The sequence below is a fragment of the Diabrotica undecimpunctata genome, chromosome 8 (assembly GCF_040954645.1).
Source record: "Diabrotica undecimpunctata isolate CICGRU chromosome 8, icDiaUnde3, whole genome shotgun sequence".
Classification (NCBI taxonomy): Eukaryota; Metazoa; Arthropoda; class Insecta; order Coleoptera; family Chrysomelidae; genus Diabrotica; species Diabrotica undecimpunctata.
Genome location: NC_092810.1, coordinates 52637587 through 52658801, shown reverse-complemented (window position 1 = coordinate 52658801; position 21215 = coordinate 52637587). Strand labels below are relative to the sequence as shown.

The window sequence follows — 21215 nt, the reverse complement described above, 5'->3', positions numbered from 1 at the left end:
ATATAAAAATCTTACAGTATGCTGATGATGTTGCAATTTATGTAGAAAATAAGTCAATAGATAAATGTAATGAGTACCTTAAATCGGGATTGAATATTATAAAAAAATGGGCGACGGATAAGAATTTAACAATCTCGGAGAGTAAATCAACCATTGTTACTTTTACCAGAAAACGATATTCTCCTCCAAACCACCTACAATTTGATAATTATAAAATTCATTATAAAACTTCAATAAAATTTCTTGGCGTATTCTTAGACTCAAAATTAAATTGGAAAGAACACACAAATTATATATTGCGAAGAACGGAGAACGCAATGAATATCATCAAGACTGTAAGTGTCAGTAACTGGGGAGCTGACCCAAACATCTCAATATTGCTATACAGAAATTTAATATCGATCCTAGATTACGGATCTATATTCTATGGCTCAGCATCAAACGCTGTACTCCAAAAAATCGAAAGTATAAAAAATAAAGCACTTAGGTTAAGCACTGGTTATCTTCGTAGTACTCCCATATTGGTCATGGAATGTGAGCTTAATGAACCTCCACTTTCATTACGCAGAGAATTCTTAAGTGAGAAATTTATAGTTAAAGTGGCAGTTAACAATAAACTGTTGTTAAGTAAAATTGTACAACTAACCACTACATACCTAACTCATCATTACTGGGAAAAAAAGAAGCAGCTTTTAGTTGTGGAAAGTTTTCTCAACGTTTCTAGTTACATTGATGACATACACCAAATGGAACAAACCTCATGTCGAAAATTAAACTATGAAGATTATTTATCTCCATTTAACTGTCATTTAAGTAATATTCTTGCCACAGATTTTCTTACTAAAATAGATCACCTTCAGTATGTACAACATCATTGGGGGAGTTATCAAAAATTATATACAGATGGTTCAAAAATGGACGGCAAAGTTGGATATGCTATATTCTACCCCCAAAAAAGTATAAAGATAAACAACAGATTACCTGACAAAATGACAACTTTCACAGCTGAACTCGTAGCAGTCAAAGAAGCCTACAAAATATGTATGAATCAAAAAGAACTAAACTATGTTATATTTACAGACTGCCAAAGCATTGTACATAAACTGAAATATAATTTACATAATTTTGAAGAAAATTATATCATCAGTGACATCATAGCACTGAATAGTGAAGCTTTGAAATCGGGCAAAAATATCATATTGTGCTGGATAAAAGCACATATTGGTATAAAAAACAACGAAATAGTAGATGATTTGGCTAAAAAAGCAACAATGAAAGAATCCACTCTGCAAACCTATCAACTTCCTATGGGTGATTTAATATCTGTAATCAGATCTCTTAAACGCACAAAATGGCAGGGACACTACAACAATTCAGACAAAGGCAAATTTTATAAAAGAATCCAACCGAAAATTTTCGTCAAGACATGGTTTAAACAAGTTTCCAACAGAGGCTTCATCAAAACTATTTGTAGAATAAGAAGCAATCATTGTATGACTCCAGTATACAAAAGAAAAATAGGACTGACAAATAATAATGAATGTATATGTGGAGAGCTAGCTGATCTACAACATATATTGTTAGAATGTCCTTTACATTTTATTGAAATATCAAATTTTTTTACCAAGCTTGTTCAAGTTAATGTTCAATTACCTTCTAGTCTAACACATCTTTTAGAGTCAAAGAATCTAGATGTATATAAAATTTTATATGGTCATATTAATTGTTTAAAATTAAAGCTCTGACAAAAAAAAAACAATAAAAAAAATAATAAAGAATAAAAAAAAAATGGAGAACAAAATAAAAAAAAATAAAATAAAAAAAAAAGTTACTAAGAAGATGTAAACCTTCGAGGTGTCGAATCGGGTTTAGATCTTAGCGTAGTAATAAAAAAAATAAAACAAAATAAAAAAAAAGTAAAAAAAAAGTAAAAAAAAAAAATAAAAAAAAAATAAAAAAAAAAGATAAAAAAAATAAAACAGCAAAAACAGAGTAAACTAGTAAGTAAGTTTCTAACATTACATGTCTTAACTGTCAATACAATAGTTTTAAATTTAAATACTAACAATATCTTGTGTAAAGAGAGAACTCAAAAGTTCGACTCGAGCAGCCGAACAGTACGGACGTGAGAGAGAAGCGTGCTTAGGTGGGGGCGACTGACCTATTGTCAACGGAGCTTTTCAGCTCCCGGTGGGTAAGACACCGAGTGTGGCATAGGCACTTGTCCTACATATTAGCGAAAAGCGGATGCGAGGTTGTTACTAGTTAAACCGTCGAGGAGCTGTTTTTATAGGCTCCTCGCGGAGGCTATAATAGCTTCGCGTTTGCGAAGAATTCGGGATCACCTCAGTGTGTCGTCAGGGATGACACTGTAAGGCCTTGACATTTGACAAGGTCGGACAGAAACGGCCCCTGCTCCTGAGGTGTGAGAAACAGGAAGAGGATCCCTCACTGTGAATACAGGGAGTGAACTACCGCGAGGTACCTGGGACGGCACCCAGTAAGCCGTACTGACAGCGGTCAGTCGGTGGAAAAAAAACAGAGTCGTCTAAGTAGAATTTTCTTATATCTTATGAACTATTTGTTCACTGCCTTACGGCAATATGAGTGATATTCCCCCCCCCCCCCCCAGAAAGTGTTGTCACGCAGGTGACAACACAAGAAGAAGAAGAGAATGATTTAGCCGAATCATCAAACCCCTCTGTTGACAGCTCGATCGAGCTATATAATAAATTTATTAAATCGACTAATCCCGCGATCGACGACATAGAAATCGTAATATCTGACGATGACTCCTATCTGCCCGAGTCGGAGGAAGAAAAAAGCGAAATCGACACCGATGACGATATCAATACGATGGACGCCATCGACGAAGAGCCGAGCCCAGCTGCAGAATCGCGCGAAGCCCCACCCCCAACTGTAGTAGAGACACAACCCGCCGTGGACAACGTCTCCAAAAATGAAGCCGAGCCCGAAATCGGCAAGAAAATGAAAAGGCTAAGGCCCAAAGAAGACTCTTCGGAAGACGAAGAAGTAAAGAAAAAGGCCAGAGAAATGGCGGAAAGGGAAAAGGCCAATGAGCTTTTAAGGTCGGTCAATGTACTGACGGAACAGATCAAATCCCTTAAAGAAGAAAGCCGTATCCGCGAGGAAAAGGCAAATAAACAAATCCAAGACCTTCTCGCTCAGATGACTGAGCTGAGAAACGAAAACAAAGAAAAGGACAAGGAGATACAAAAACTTGTACAACATATAATGGCATTAACAGCAGCCAAGGAGAAAGAAGAGTCAATAATGGAAATCGACCCGTGGAAAGCCTCCCTCGATAATGACGTTGTAAAGCTAGTGGAACTAGGAATCGGTTCACCTCCCCCCGTAAAGCCATCCGGTAAGGGCAAGCCTAAAGAGCCGGAAAGAATCATAACAACCAAAGAACCTGCAGGTTGGACACAAGTCCAAAACAAAAAAGGAAAAAAGACAGGCACCACTACTGAGAAATCAGACAGTAGTGTGAAAACAAAAATAAGCGTCGCCGAAAAGCAGACGCAGATAATAAATCAGCGGAAAGAAATCGAATTTAACAAGGCTGCGAAAGAGGCTCATGAAAGAAGCCAGAAAAAGAAAACTGCCCAAAATAACTTGAGCAAAAATAGCCAAGTTGAAAAAGAAAACGACGTACCAAAAGACTCACCGCAAACAAGCGAGGAGCCTATAGTAAAAGAGCCGAAACCACCGGCGATAATCCTAAAAACTGTAGGAGAACACCAAAAAATCCTGCAGAGAGCAGCCAACCAAGGCATAATATCAGTCAATAAGTTTGCACGATCAGGCAGATCGATTGTTATTAACACAAAAACCAGAAAAGATTACCTAGGAATGGTACACATCCTAGAAGAACACAGTCCAAAAGTAGAATTCATCGCATATCCCATAGATAGCGATAAACTAAAAAGAGTCATTATAAAAGGGCTATCTGCTACTACTAGCACAGTAGCAATTAAAGACGAACTATACAATAAAGGAATAGAAGCAACAAGGGTGATCAATATGATCTCCAAAAAAGCTGATAAAAAAGTACTGCCACATTTCATCGTCACCCTCAAAGAGGAAGACGTTGCAAAAATTAAAAAAATATCTGATATATGCTACATGCGCATCTATGTGGAGGATGAATTCAAAATCACAAAAGACACCCTACAGTGTTATAACTGTCAAGGGTTCTATCACAGCTCAAAGGCTTGCCATTGCGGATCCAGATGTGTAAAATGCGGAGAAAACCACATCAGTAACGACTGTGAGAAAAGCCGGGAAACCGACCCCAAATGTGCAAACTGTGGTGAAGCGCACACAGCAAATTATAGAGGATGCTCTAAGGCCCCCAAAAAGAAAACACCTGCCCCAACAAGACCGGTAGGAAGACCCATAAACAGCGCTCCAATCAACAAAGGAGTCAGCTACGCACAGGCAGCGAAAAAATCCGCTGAAACCACCTCAGAATCTCCAGCACAACCACAAGAAGTGTCGGTACAGGACGCAGCTACCCTCATCGCAAACTTCCATACAGAGTATAATAACAAAATGATGGAAATGATGTCCATGATGGACAAAGCAACAAAAATGATGACTGCATTTGGAGAAGCCGTCCGAAAATGTTAGCAAACCAAAACGAAGATCTACGCATTGGGTCATGGAATTCCGGCGGAATATTCAAAAAGATCAACCTTCTGGATGAAATAATAAACAGATTAGAGCTCGATATCGTAGCCCTTCAAGAAACCAAACTAGTGGAAAGGAAAAAAACAAAATTTCCAGGCTACGATATCTATAGAACGGATCATAGAGCATTATCAGGAGGAACAGCTATATTAGTCAAAAGGGGACTCGAACACGAGCACATCCCAACACCAGACGGACTGGTGACAATGGAAGCCACAATTATTCGACTTAAGGCCAACAACGAAACACTAAAAATAGTGTCAGCTTACGTTAGACCACATGATCCGATTTTCAACGAAGATTTGAGCCTAATACTGAACTCAGAAGAGCCAACTATAATTATTGGAGACCTAAATGCTAGATCTCCCAATTGGTTTGACAGGACGACCAACCGAAACGGAAGATATCTCTGCAACCATCTCGAGAACAGACCGAACACATATGTCATCGGACCAACAGAACCGACATGTTTCCACGGAGAACTCCCTACGTATCTCGACATTGCAATCCTACACAACGTGGGTCAACAATACGAGATACACTCTCTAAATGAAGGCGATTCGACACATAACCTAATCGTCCTGACCCTGGGCGCAACAGAATTGAACTATTTGCAGCCCCACAACAGAAAGAAAACAAGTTGGCCAAACTTTAGAAGAATTGTGAGCGAGAACATCGGTAACATCCCAACAATTAATAATATTACAGAACTAGAAGACAGTGTAATAAAACTAGAACAAGCAATAAACAATGCTATCGATGCCAGCTCCAAAACCGAAACAATCACAAGACAAAAAGGAAGATTCAGGGATATAAGTATAGAACTTCAAAACCTAATCAAAGAGAAAAACCGGAAAAGAAGAAGAGCCTACCGCACAAGAATGGTAGAAGACAAAAGGATTGCAAATGAGCTAGACAGGGAAGTGAAAAAACAACTTCAAAATCATAGAAATGAAAGCTGGGACTCCTATATCGATGAGCTAAATCCTAACAAATCCGCCTTCTGGAAGTTATCTAAAATCCTTCGAAAGGACAAGAAACCCATACCTCCCCTACACGGAGTAAACGGGATTGTCCATACGGAAATCGACAAAGCCGAAGTCATGAAGGACGAACTAGAAAGGGCGTGTAGAAACAACGAAGACCCCGACGATGACATAGACTTTGAAGAAGAGGTAGAAAGAACAGCGAGAAGACTTAGAAGGAAAAAGGGCAGAATAGGTATTACACATACATCTCCCGAAGAAATAAAGGAACTTATAAAAATGACAAATGCCAAAAAAGCCCCAGGACCCGACAACATCACAAATAGGGCGCTGAAAAATCTACCAACAAAAGCTATTGTTTATATCACTAACATAATAAACAACATGCTAAAACTACGATATTTCCCAGATAGGTGGAAAGAGGCACACGTAATAATGATTGCAAAACCTGGTAAAAACGGCACATTTCCGCAAAATTACAGACCTATCAGCTTATTATCATCTATAAGCAAGATAGCGGAAAAAGTTATACTAAAAAGACTTAATGAAGAATCACAAATGCTAGGAACCATACCAGAGGCTCAATTCGGGTTCAGAAGCGAACACTCCTGTGAATTACAGGTACTACGACTTACAGAATTCATCACCAAAGGATTTAATGAAAAAATGTACACAGCTACAGCTTTTCTGGACGTCAGCAAAGCCTTCGACAGAGTCTGGCACCATGGACTCATCTATAAAATGAATGAATTTGGTTACAGTGAGGCGATGACATGCCTCCTTGCGTCATATCTTGCCAACAGAAGGTTCAGAGTTCGAGTAGGGGCAACCCTATCCGAAGTCGGGACCCTGGAGGCGGGTGTGCCTCAGGGAGCGGTGCTGTCGCCGTACCTGTACACCATCTATACGGCCGACACGCCAAAAGAGCCAGGCTCTCTGTTGAGTCTTTACGCTGACGACACAGCAATAGCTGTTAGCTGGAGAAACCCGGATCATGCAGCTAATCATCTGCAAAGAGCACTAAACAGATTCCAAAGATGGTGCATAAAATGGAAAATAGCCCTAAATCCAGATAAAACACAGGCTGTAATGTTTAGTCACAGAAGAAGTGTACCAAATCGCGAAATTACAATCGAAAACACCCCAGTAGACTGGACCAACCAGGCTAAATACCTAGGGGTACATCTAGATAAGAAGCTAACGTTCACTGAGCACATCAATCAGCAAATACGCAAAGCCAAAGCGTTGAAAAGTCAGCTCTCAACACTTATTGGAAGGAAAAGTAAACTACGATTTAAAACCAAAATCAGGGTTGCGAATAGTATTATCCTGCCAGTCCTAACATATGCATCCGCTGTGTGGGGACACACCTGTAAAACAAACAGGAAAAAGATACAGACTACTCAAAATCAAATAGTCAGAGATGCCCTTAAGATACCAAGGTACGTACCCTTGAGATATGTATATAGAGACTCAGGACAAACAAGAATCCTACGCACGCTAGACGAGAGAGCATATGAAATTTTTAACGGACTAAGAAACCACCCCAGCAGAATGTTAAGAGAGCTGACTAACTACAATGAAAACACAAGGACGGTACACAGAAGACCAAAACAACAGATAGCTCGATATAGGGAGAACCCGAACGAATAAATAAAGAATGAGATGGTTGCAAGAAGAACGAACAAAGAAATGCAGTCAATCAGAAAACACACCAAAAAAAACTCTGGCGAGAGGGTACGCTTTTCTTTTTTAGGTTTTTAGGTTTTTAGGTAATTATAAGTCCAATATACACCGGGGTGTGTGAGAGCATTATACACTTGGGAATGCACACCCCAATACACGCACACAAATAGGATTAAGGAAAAAAGGAAAGAATTGTTGCCCAGGCATTTTATAGTCCCGACGCCACAAGGAAGTCCACAAAAAAAAAACAAAAAAAAAAAACAAAAAAAAAAAACAAAAAAAAAAACAAAAAAAGTGTTTTCTGATTAAATAACGTAAATTCATATTGATACATTCATACTTTTCATTAAACCGTTTAACGTAAATTTACCTTATATAGCAAATATAGAAGGGGCCCGCCAGGCCTTCTATATACCGCTCCGCGGACTAGGCCCTTAAGGCAGATCGAAATGAAAGATCTACTCGCGAAATCCGAGCACTGAGGTCATGTGCGGCATGCATGGGCTTGGTGGCCGGACCCCTCTCGGGTGCTCAGCCGGCGAGGAGAACAAAATTTATTTTGCCAAATCGGCGGCTGAGTGACCGAGCACACACTCTTTTCCGGACATAAAGTCATCAGCTCAGGCTGATGGCTCTATGGTCGAAACACACGCTCTTTTTTCTTTTTTTAGGGACTCAAGTCCCGACGTAAAGCTAGAGTAAAATCAATTGAGTCAGTAAAGTAAATAGGGAGAAAAGCCTAGATGTGGCTACCCCTACAGTTAGGTGGCATAACCACATTCACTAAAAACCGAGGATGTCCTATTACCCAGGGCATCTTAAGTAAATTTCAGATCATAAGCCTCCTCACGTAAGTCACACGATGAGGAGGGGTGGTGGAAAAGCCTGGGGGTCAGATAGGTACCACTTCGACTAGCGAGGTGTGACCGGTTTGATCTTCGGACATGTGGATCCCATTCTTACATTGGTATACACATGTTCCTAGGGGCAGGGTTGATCACTGCGTGTGTGTGTGTGAGAGAGAGAACTCAAAACAAATTGACTGGCCAGTTGGTTGTCAAAACCAGTGCCAATAAAACAAACACAAACACACACACACACACACACACGCCCTTAATTTCGACTAGTTTTGTGGACCTTTCAAACTGATGCCTATAAATGTTTTCTTTACAGGATCTAGCGGGCCATTTAATTGTACCACGTGTACTTATCAGTCGATCAAGAAACGTTTGATTGAGGAAGGCAATAGTTGCTCTAGAGTTGTGAGCCGAACACCGATCCTGTTGGAAATCAATCTCCTTGAAGTTAACGGGAACGTGTCGAACTGCCGGAATGATCTCATTCTGTAAAAGTTGTAAATATTTGGTCCCGTTTAGGTTTCCATCAATAAAAAATGGACCGACAATATGGTCGCCTAACTACTCAGTCCAAACACATAACTTTTGCGGATGCTGCGTTCGCACTGCAACACTGAGGTGTTTATTTTTTCGAGAATAATACCTTGCAACGGATGGATTGTGTTTTTATGTAATGAAAATGCAGATTCGTCAGAAAATACAATATTTTTTAAAAAGTGTACATTTTCATTTTGTTTATCTAACATAATTTCATAAAGCTCCATCCGCCTAAAGTTATCTTCCGGAAACAGTTCTTGTGTTGGTTGTATTTTAAAACAGTGATACCCATTCCTTTTGGGAACTCGCTAGACAGTTCGAGCATTCACGTTCACTTCCCTAGCAATTTGTACACTATTTCAGGGTTCACTAGCTTCCTCAAAAGCACAACTATCAACATCCTTGTTTTGATGCTCCTCATCGACAGGTCTAACACGTGGTTCATTACCTTCATGACACTTTTTACAACTGTTTACACATCCCGAAGTTTGAAAATGTTTAATGGTATTTTTAACTGTTTTAACACTTGGTGGGGGTCTATTTTCAAAGGCAACGATAAATAAATCAATTACTTCGCGTATCGAATGCCCCTAAAAGTACCATGTTACAAGTTGCACTACAACGGTAACAACGTAATAGGCATTTTATTAATTATTTGTTTATTCTTTCAGAACTTCGTTTGAAATGTTTAATGTCAATGTGACAATTACAACAATTCGTACCTACTGTGAAATGAATATAGAGGTGAAACGTCTAACATGTCACAGCGATTGCCATTGTGTTGTAAGGTCAATAAAACAATGTCGTGATCTGTATAAAAATAGGAAATATAATTTTGAAAATATCAAAAAATTTATTTTTTGGATTAACACCTTATCGATAGTTTTAACTATTGCAATCTGCTGGGTTAATAAAGAAAGTAAAACAAAGAAAAGGATACAAAACGGGAACAAGAAAATACAGATAATGTGCTATGCTTACTACGCCATACTAATACCAGAGAATGAGGATGACTTACAAATATTACTTAACCAGTTAGAAGATACGGCGCTGATATAATAACATGGTGATTTCAATAGAGAAAACTAAGTGAATAGTGATATCAGCGGAACCAAAAAGATGTTAACTGATTTTAAATAACAAAATATTAGAACAAGTTATTGGAAACGAAATACGTGGGGATCAAATTGTCGAACTACGGGAAAGTGCGGGAAGAAGTACAAAAACTAGTGAATAAGGCGAACAAAAGATGTCTAAACAAATAATATGGCCAAGCAAATACCTATCGAACAAAGGAAACGAAAACTAGGATATACAAATCAACAATAAGGCCAATAGTAACGTATACAGCAGAAACAAGAGCAGATATGACCAAAACATAAAAAATATTAGACATGGCAGAAATGAAAGTCCTTATAACAAGTGATATCTCGTTTGGAAGATATTGAACATACCTTTCTAATAATATTAGTTTTATTTGGGTTTAAGCTGATTTTGATAAATAAATTAAATAAATACTAAAATTGTGGTTTTGCATTTAATTAGTAAAGATTCCAAGGTACGCCCCTGCTTATTCGTCAAAAAAATTGACGTAATCAATTCTCTAGTTGTTTTTACTTTGCTAAGTTTTTGCAAAAGTGATTATACCTTGAATATTTAATTTAATTATTGTTTAATGAGACGTTTAAATGTTTACATAGGCAGAATGGTACCCTACTGTAGCTGACTAAGTAGGAAGTAGCCGCTGTTTTAATAATTGCTGAATGTAGAAGCAATTTTCATGCAGCGGAACGTCTTTTTTATAAGAGATATCCCGATCACCCTATATCGAACACTTATTTGAGGGAGCTTCTTCGGAAGTTTGAAAAAACAGCTACTGTTTAAGACGCCAAAAGATCTGGTCGACCAACAATTACAAGAACCCTACTTCTTCTACCGCCCAAGTTGTGTATATCTATGGAATTAGTCAAAAGACAGTACACGGAGTGTTGGCTAAAAACAAATTTCATCCACACAAATTAAAAATCGTACACCAACTTTCAGATGATGACCCCGACGTTAGACTAGAATTCTATGAAAATATGTCACAATATAATATATACAATATAAACAAATGAACCAACAGAAAGATTACCTAAAAACAATTTATATTTCTCAATGGAAATATATATTTAATAACACACACAATATGTGACGGGTAGCTCTTTTAGACAACAAATTCAGTAAAACGCAGGTTTAAGTTAAAACAAAAAAAAAATTTGGAACAAATAAATAACAAAATAGGAAAGGACATGTCAAAGAAATAGAGATGGATCAACACTCGGTCCGGAGAGGAGCAAAAAGCGAATAATCAATACTTAGTCACGGAAAAAAATAGGTCTATCAATCGTGAATACTTCAAGACCGGGTATGAAACTACCACTAGATCAACACTCTAGCAGAAGCGGTTGGTCTTCAGTCATTACCCTAGAGCCAGTAGAGTTCTTATCAGATCAACACTCTGACGGAATTCTAGACAGTTGGCCTTCAGTCAATACCCGGTGGCCTGGTAGAGTTCCCACTAAATCAGCACTCTACCCGAACTCAATTCTTTGTTGAGGAGTACGCTGTTTTATATCGTCGTAGGCCTTCCTTAAAAAAGTAAAAACATACACCTACCATGGTACCTCAAATGCCACGATTTATTAGTACCTATAAAAATCAGGTTACTACGATGTTATATGTTTCCTAGAGGAGTTGAGTCGTGGACTTTCACAGACGCTACCTGTAAGAAAATTGAGGCTTTCGAAATGTGGTTTTATCGTGGAATCCTGAAGATATCCTATACCGGCCACGTTACTAACCAGGTCGTTCGAGCTCGATTATCGAGCGTTGGCTATCAAATTGGCTATAGTAATTTTGTTGACGGCAGCTCGGAAAAGAGATGCAGAGGATCTGTTAAACTAATCTCTCAGTCCTTCTGGCCTTCTGGCTTCTGGCTTCTTCTTCGACCTGGCCTCTTCTTCCGTCTACCTTGCCTTGTATTATTAAATGGAGTATATTATATATCTCTGGGTGGCGCATAACATGGCCTAAATATTCCAGTTTGCGATTTTTAACTGTTTTGACGACTTCCGTAACTTTTCCCATCCGATGCAAAACAACTTCGTTACGAACTCTATCCACCCAACTTATTCGTAGGATTCTCCGATACACTCAGATTTCAAAGGCTTCCAGTTTCTTGAGAAGTGTATCCGTCAAAGTCCGACCTTTGACACCATACAAAAGAGTAGAGAACACATAATATCATTTTATTAAGAATGCAAAAAGGAAAAAAGTTGTTAACCACAATAAAAACAGCCAAAATTGAATACCTCGATCACATCATGGGAAACAGCGAAAGATATGGGTTGCTACAATTAATTCTTCAAGGAAGAGTAGAAGAAAACGAGGACCATGAAGCCGAAGAATTTCCTGGCTGAAAAATCTACGTACGTGGTTCAACACAACAACCAAAAATATTTTCAGAGCCGCAGTTTGCAAAATACAGATTGCCATGATTGTAAATTATGAAAATGGAAACGAAATGGATACAAACTATAAGAAGATGAAGGCCTTCCATCTTCTCTAGTGCGTGTCGATAGAAGAGGAACTTTTAATAGGAGTGCGTGTGTATGGAGCACTGACGGGGCGGGGGCGATGGATATCGTTACAATTGTTAGGTATTTGAGTCAGAGAAATTCTTACGTCATACTTAAAAAACATACTCAATTTCGAGAAAAGTAAATGTTGGAGCAGGTATTTTGGCAAACCTCATAGTTGGGCCAGTTTTTCTCAATGTTAAGTGTATCTGGAGATATTACAAAACGCAATTAAGCCATTAATTCTTGAAATCCTGTAAAATTATTCAAATGAATTCGGCAACTTGGAAATACCGCTTCAACAAGATGGTGTTCCTGCACACTATTATGGTGCAGTAAGACGTTACCTAGATGAGGAATATCGTGGTAGATGGATTAAACAACGAGGTTCGATGAAATGGCCAGCTGAGTCACCGAACCATTAATTTTTTTTCTCTGGGTTACTTGAAATCTAAGGTGTATGCTACAGTATTAACATTTTAAAACAACGAATTGTAGGGCAATTTTCCCCGACACATTTTAATAAGTACGACAAGAGTTTAGCAATAGGATGTATTACTGTCAGGAAGTAGATGGAGTATATTTTGCTCACTTAATATAAGAACTGGTTTTTAAATCCATGCTATGGTTTTTAATTAAATGCGAAACTACAATTTTAGTATTTATTTAATTTATTCGTCAAAATCTACTCCAGTCGTCAGAGACGAAAATACCACTAAGCCTTTAAAAATTATACTGACAAGCTGAATTTTGCTAATAATGTCCATTTTGGGACCCCCAAAAGATACTTACCCTGTGGCTTCTCCCTAAAACCCCTCTCCGTAGAAGGGGAAAAATGGAAAAAAAATTCAAAAAAAAACGCTAAATTTAAACTTTCACATTGCAAACGATCCAACATCTTGGATGGTCCTAAAATTGACATTCTCACCAAAATTCAGTTTATTCGTATGATTTTTAGAGATCAAATCTCTTACGAATGGACTAATCAGATTAATCCCAAACAACATTAGTATGATTAGATAGGTAATTTCAATACCTTTTAAATGAGATCACTTGCCATAAGGTCTTATTTAAAATTATCTGTCACAGTGGCTCTGTAACATTAAGCAGAGAATTTTAGTGGGCTTATATCCAAATCCTGTAAACACCGCAATGTGTGTCAACTACGCAGTAATAATTTAATGCAATAATACAAAAAGGCGAGCCAGATTATCTGGGATTTAAAGATTTATATTTTAGAACAATAATTCTCTGCTTACTTAATTTAGATTATTTTTAGAACATTTTATTGTGTTGTCTATTGTATTTTATGACAAGCACAGTGTTGTTTTGATCTTTAATTGTCCTCAAATCTTGCTCTTGCATAACTTATTTGAGTATGTTTAGGTATTATCAAAATATGAAATTTTATTTAGTAGTATGATTAATAGCACATTAATGAATTTTTAGTGTCTATCTTGTTCAGATATTACCGTAGAATAATATTTAGATGCGTTTATAACATAAAATTTCCAAAAAGTAATAACAAAAATAGATACTTAACAATAATTTAATAAATAATTGGAAAACTAAAAAATATTAAATCCACAAATGGCAATGAAATGAATTATTAAATTAATTAAACAAATTATGCGTAGCGTTATGTCATTATATCATATATCGTCCACTTAATACTACAATTTAGGGAACAGAAAATTTGCTATTTTTAAGGAAAGAAGTTTTAAACTTGAAAAAAAAAACAATCCGTGCTGTATTACAACAAATGAACTTTGGTTCTGACTATTTATAGCAAGAAGCATTATTGAAAAACACGATATGTAGTTGTAGCAATTAAAATAAAAAAAAAATAAAATATATTTAGTTTTTGAATTAGCAATAAGTAAAACTTTTTAATACGAAAACCAATATAATACTCATTTACTCGGTCTCACTTATTTCAGAATCAATGGATACTTCTCTTCCTGTTGCCTTGAAAGGCAGGTTTTCGAAGTCATTCTTATTTTCTATAGGAATTGCGGATTCTTGGTGTTAATCAAATTCAAAAGATCCTTGCATTTTTCCACAGTAATAGGGATTCTGTCCTTATTTAAAGGATTTGGCTTTATAAATTTACGTTCTTCTTCGGCCTGGGTCGCTTCTTCCAACGATTTTGCCCTGTATTAAAAGGTGTAGCAGGTTATACCCCTCATTACATGGCCAAAATATTGTAACTTTGGAATTTTTATTGTTTTTGTTACTTCTGTGCTCTTTTTGATTAGGTATAAAACAATTTTACTTCTTATTCAATCAACCCAACTTATCGACAATATTCGTCGGTAGATCCCCATCTCACAGACCTTTAATTTTTTCATTAGCGTTTCAAGGTTTATTGTAAGATCTTTATTATTGAGAATTTTCTTTAGTTTAGAGTGAGCCACTTTCCGAAACCAGTTTACGCTTTTTTCTTAGAAGATGTAGTAATATGCCCATATAGAAGTAAGTTCTCAGCTGATAGGATCAATCAACTTCTGCTTTGTCTTTATTGTAGTATAGTATCAATTTTGGCTTTATTTTTGTTTACTGATTACATTACACCTGTTGTATGTTATTTCCATGTTAAGTGAAAAGACTATAAATATTCTTTTTGTCTTTTCAGTTGGTGATGATTATTCCATTCTTTTCTTTTATATACTTTCTCCATTTTTAGTTTGGCATCTATCATTTCATAGCTGCTACCAAACTCAACATATCTTTGGGGTAGGCTTTGTAGTTAGCAAAAGAGTTAATAACCTAATAATAGGTTTTGACGCTATAGATCATAGAATATGTGTTCTAAGAATACGTGGAACATTCTTTAACTACTGTCTTATAAACGCACATGCCCCCACTGAGGATAAAACAGACACAGAAAAAGAAGAATTCTATGAGAAATTAGAACAAACATATAGACAGTGTCCCAATAATGACGCTAAGTTGATTATCGGAGACATGAATGCCAAGGTAGGACAAGAGGAGATGTACAGACCAACCATAGGACCTTCCAGCATACACAAAGAATGTAATGATAATGGGACGAGACTTGTAAATCTCGCAGCATCTCTAAACATGACGATCAGTAGTACATACTTTCAACATAAACGTATACATAAAGTGACGTGGACATCGCCAGATCATCATTAAGACATGGATCAGATATACTAGACTGCAGAAATTATAGAGGTGCAAATATTGACTCCGATCACTATCTCATAGCTGGACGTATCAGAGCACGTATATCAAACGCCAGGAACGATAAAACTAAACCAAAAATAATCAAATATAATGTTGATAAATTAAAGTGTACTGAAGTCGAAAGAAACTTCCAAATATGCTTAGATCGTAAAATATCAGAACATCCCAGAAGTGAGGTATATCCCACTGAACTTAACACAAATTGGGAGTTTATGAAAACCACGCTCAAAGAGACCGCAGAGGAAGTGCTGGGTAAAGTACCCAAGAGACAGCGAAACAACTGGTTTGATGAGGAATGCCAACGAGTAACGAAAGAGAAAAACGACGCGTATCTGAAAATGATCAACAGAAGGACTAGGAGCAATGTTGAAGAATATCGAATAAAGAGACGAGAGGAAAAACAAAAACACAAACAGAAAAAGCGGCAACAAATCAATAAAGAGTTCGAAGAAATGGAAAACCTTAATAGAGAACACGAATACAGAAAATTTTACAAACAGGTTAACATAAAAAAAAGTTTTCAAGCCACAAGCGAACCAAGTCAAGGCCCTTAACGGAATTCTTTTAAACGAGAGAGTAAAAGTACTAGAAAGATGGCAGGAACATTTTAGTATGCTACTTAATGGAGAAAGTAGAGCTGAAATTAGATATGATATAGAAATAGAACAGGAGGATACTGAACTACCAACTTTGGAAGAAATAAACAAAGCAATTCAGTCTCTAGCCAGAAACAAGTCACCCGGAGCAGACAACCTACCCGCAGAAATATTTAAATGTGGCGGTCAAACATTTGTAACCCTCCTTCACAAACTACTAATACAGGTATGGCAAGAACGCGCGTTACCAGAAGATTGGAATACTGGAATTATATGCCCCATACACAAAAAAGGAAACGTTCTTGAATGTTCCAACTTTAGAGGGATTTTTCTTCTTAATACAGCATATAAAATTGTGTCACTGATACTTAACGAACGACTGGCACGTTATGCTGACAATATAATAGGATCCTACCAAAGAGGTTTCTTGAAAAATAAATCTACCATTGATCACATATCATCCATCAGACAAATATTAGAAAAAACGACGGAGTACGACATAGACTGCCATTACATCTTCGTAGATTTTAAGGCAGCGTACGATACTATTGACAGGTCCCAATTATATTCGGCGATGATCGAATTAGAAATACCAAAAGGATTGGTAGAATTAATTAAAATGACAATGATGAAAGTCGAATGTAAAGTGCGCGTACAAGGGGATGTTTCAAAATCATTTAAAACCAACAGAGGACTGCGCCAGGGAGATGCGCTATCATGCACGCTGTTCAACCTAGCGTTAGAAAAAGTTATGAGAGATTCGGGAATAAACTTAAAAGGTACGATATATACCCGTAGTATACAAATAATGGCATACGCTGATGATATCGTCATAATTGGAAGAACCCAAAATGAAGCAGTGGAGGCTTTCACACGTATCAAAAATGCCGCAGAAAACATCGGACTTCTGATTAACATCCATAAAACTAAATATATTCCGGCCATATCAAGAATTCAACAAAATAACTTAGTTGTGCAACACGAAACGATAAAAATGGTAGAAGAATTCTGCTACTTAGGATCACTGGTAGACTACAAAAATAACACATCCAACCAACTAAGAGCGAGAAGTATGTCAATAGCAACAAAGTGCAAACTTTATAAAACTATAATACGCCCAGTGCTCACATACGGATCGGAAACATGGGCAATGACGACCCGAGATGAAGAGTTACTGCGAGTCTTTGAAAGAAAAGTATTGAGGACCATATATGGCTGAGTGAACGAACAGGGTCTGTGGAGAAGGCGATATAACTTTGAACTCTATAGACTTTTTGGTGATGCAGATATTGTGAAGACCATCAAAATAAACCACCTAGGGTGGGTGGACCACGTTATGCGGATGGATGAGAGTGATCCCACTAAAATAACTATGCTAAACAGGCCGGTTCGAAGAAGAAGAAGGGGGCGACCTAAACTCAGATATCTGGACGATGTACAGGAAGATTTGAGGGAGATTGGAGTGAGGGGCTGGAGAAGACAGACATTCGATAGGGAAGGATGAAAGAATGTTTTGAAGCAGGCCAAGGCTCACGAAGGGCTTTAGCGCCAACTGATGATGATTTATCATTTCTTTGGACAAGTTTTTTTATTTCTTTCTAATCGTTTCTACTATTATTTCTACCACATATAAGAATCTACCATGTTGAGAAACTTGTGCCTCAGCTGTCAGTTATAAGTTCCTTCCTTGATGTCTCAGTCGTCTCAAGAATATAAGAAATTAGTGGCCTCTTAAAATAAATATCACCAGCCGCCGCTGCTAAATGCTAAAAAATAAATTAATATCGACAGATAAGGAAAAAAATAATTGTACATTAGTGACCATATGAAATTACAAACTACAAAGAGCAGGGTCGCAGTTTAGATGATCAGATGATATGATAAAACGACATGTTGGACCGAGATAGAAAAGAATAGCACAGAATAGAGAACTATAAAAAAAAGCTACGAATTTCTCTACTCATTTCGCTTTTATACATCTTCGTAGCTCTTGTCTAGGAACTGTGTCGTATGCCTTGTCAAGATCTGTAAATACCAAATGTAGCTCTTTTCTTCCCGCTGTATTTTTCTATTTACTGTCACAAAGCAGACAAGGCATCAGTTGTCCTCCTTCCTGGCATAAACCCAAACTGTTCTTTTCCTATCGATGTCTTCTTAACCTTCGCTCTAAAGTTATCTCCCAAACTTTCAGTGTGTGCAACATTAACTTTATTCTTCTATAGTTCTTATAACACTTAAAACAATATCTACAAGTTTGAAATCTAGTTTACACGTATTATCTAAGTAACATTAAAATTCAAAATAAAAATTAATTACAATTCATAAATAAGTTAACCTTTATTAATCTGTCTGTAAAAATCGTCTACATATTTTTTATCTAAACCCATAAATGTACTACTAGTATTACAATAATTCATTTCTATTTATTATTAATAAAATTATTAAGAAAAGCAATTTCTTATTATCGTAACTATACATAATTCACATGGCTTAAACATTATAAATTCTGTTAGTACCACGTGTGGATTTTTTATAGTCCAAGATCTTATTCTTAATATAAGATTTTATTATAGCTTCAATATCCGTTGTAATAAAACAAATATTCTAGATAATACAATGACAACAAATTATGCTGTTTTAATAAGTTTACCATCTTTTGTACAGAGAGCCCTTAAAAATATGAACAAGAAATTAAAGTCGACAGAAGACATGTAAACATTTTTTTTCCTTACATGACGCATCAACCACGCAGGGTTATTAGAGGGTTATTAGAGTGTATTGATTGAGAAAGGCGAAAATATTTTTAGTATCACTGTCTTTTCCAAGAGCACTATTTAATGTTCATGGTATGTTATACATTTTGCGTTGCACATCGTACTTGGGGCACTGCAATAAACGATTTTTTACCTTTAAGACACTTTTACACATGTCACACACAGGTTTATCAGCACGTTTTAGTAGGTAGTCGTGTGTTAACCGAGTATGACCAATCCGGAGGCGAGTGAAGGTTACTTGTTGTCTTCTATTGTTAAATTTTGGGAATTTTTTATGATTAATATCAACTTCGTACAGCTTGGTTGGGGAGTTCTTTCATGTATCCTGCCATATTAAATTAATCTTTTCTTTAAAGAATGCTTTCAGGTCGGTGTGAAGAGATTTCGTATTTTCTTCTGCGTTTGGGTTCGTAGGTGCATTTTTTACTATTTTGTCTACAACCTCCTTCGATTCCAGTATGTGACGATACCCATATAAAATTAACTTTAATGTTTATATTTTCTACATGTTTTAGTTCCTTTTTAATAAGGAGTAGTTAACTATCAGAACTAGTGCTTTTAGTATCGCATAGAGTTCAGCTGAGAACGTTGTTGTATATGGAGGTAATTTGTAAGCTTCTGTATAATCTGATGAGTAGATTGCTGTCCCAGTTTTGTCTTCGTTTTTGGAGGCATCGGTGTAACCTTTGAAACAGCTACTGTTGCCGAGAGGGGGCGTTTGGGCCTGTAGGACCCATCGCCGGCTCTGCGGACTTCTTCCTGTCCTCGGAATTAGACCGGGTGTTGACCATCTTTGCTTGTCACTGATAAAATGGTTTAATACTTCTACTGGTATAAAATAACGGTTACCGTGACAAGTATCTGTTATAGGTAACAGTTCCAAGGAGCAGTTACAAAATAACAGATCAAAAATAGAAAACAGAACAGGTAAAATAGTCTAAGTATTCCTTGACTTACGGAAGGAATAACTTAGTAAACAAGAAAAATAAAATGGTATAAAAGTACAATGCAAAGAAAATGTTTCTAAGTGTTTCTTGACTTACGGAAGAAACGACTTACAAATACGAAAAATCAAATACAGAAAAGATGTGGAAATATTGCTAAGTGTTTCTTGACTTACGGAAGAAACAACTTAGCATAAAATAGAAAATGAAAGAGACAAATGTATTAAGTATTTTCTTAACTTAAGGAAGAAAATATCTTAAATAAAATATCGGAAATAATAATGCAACAATGATTATGAAAATATTTCTAAGTGTTCTTTTGACTTACCGGAAAAGAATGGCTTAGACGCACAATTAAAATAACAAGTCAAATATTCAGAGAAATATTTCTAAGAGTTCTTTGACTTACCGGAAAGAACTACTTAGACAAAGTACAAATCAAAATATAAAATAGAAGAAGCGAGATAAATATTTCTAAGTGTTCTTAACTTACGGAAGAACAACTTAGACACAAAATACAAGAAAAATAAACAATCAAAATAATCAAATAAAATATCAAACAATCAGTACATGAACAAATATAGATCAATGTATTATTCTAACCTGAAAAGGTCTGAATATACATTAATGCTAAAATAAAATGGTATATAAAAAAATCAGAAAAAAAACAATAACTTAGTTGGAACAATAATAGCACCGACTAGGTCTACAGTAGAAGAGGCAAGCTCGACTGACCGATGAGAGAAAATCTACCTGCTTTTATGTAAAACAAATCCTTTGTTTTACGTAGCGAAAGTGGAATTTCCCTGCATCGAATTAATTAGAAATTTGGATTTGGCCAACCTTGGAATTCCCAAGTATTTTGACCGATATCCAAATTCCTTGATGCCTCCGGCACGGCTGTCGCGCCTCCGGAGGACACTACCATATTTGCTTAATATTTTTAGAAATTCTTGATTCATTTGACTTGCAGGCGTTTCTGATTTGTTTAGGCGCAATAAGCTGGTGTCAGTAGAGAGAAGTCGAATTGTCCAAGGAGGAGGGGTTTGAATTGAGGAGATATCGTAGGTGTCTAAAAAATGGATACCCATTGTTAACAAGTAGGTATGTAGGCGGTAATAGAAAGGGTGATCAGTTCGATTTGAAGTTTGGAAACAACTTTTGAAGCGGTCAGCGAATACGTTGTGTATAACTGGATTATCTTGATTAGACGATACTGTCGCGGCATAAGAAAGACTTAGATATTGTCTTCTAAACGCTAAAGAAATCTCTCCAGTTTCCCAATCTCG

General features: G+C 36.7%; 1 protein-coding gene across 1 annotated transcript; it reads left to right on the top strand.

The window, feature by feature from the left end:
* Nucleotides 1–989: 989 nt before the first annotated feature.
* On the top strand, nt 990–16166 carry LOC140448821 (uncharacterized). Its single transcript, XM_072541941.1, has 3 exons — nt 990–1041; nt 15089–15398; nt 15533–16166. The coding sequence occupies exons 1-3, from the start codon at nt 990–992 to the stop codon at nt 16164–16166; spliced, it is 996 nt and encodes a 331-aa protein (XP_072398042.1).
* Nucleotides 16167–21215: the final 5049 nt, after the last annotated feature.

What these genes read in the sequence shown, in the direction of transcription:
- LOC140448821 (XM_072541941.1), top strand. Translation starts at nt 990, where the DNA reads ATGACAACTTTCACAGCTGAACTCGTAGCAGTCAAAGAAGCCTACAAA. An exon ending in CAAAGAAGCCTACAAAATAT is followed by an intron (nt 1,042 to 15,088) that starts GTATGAATCAAA and finishes CTCCATTTTTAG; the next exon opens with TTTGGCATCTATCATTTCAT. An exon ending in AAGGTAGGACAAGAGGAGAT is followed by an intron (nt 15,399 to 15,532) that starts GTACAGACCAAC and finishes GTATACATAAAG; the next exon opens with TGACGTGGACATCGCCAGAT.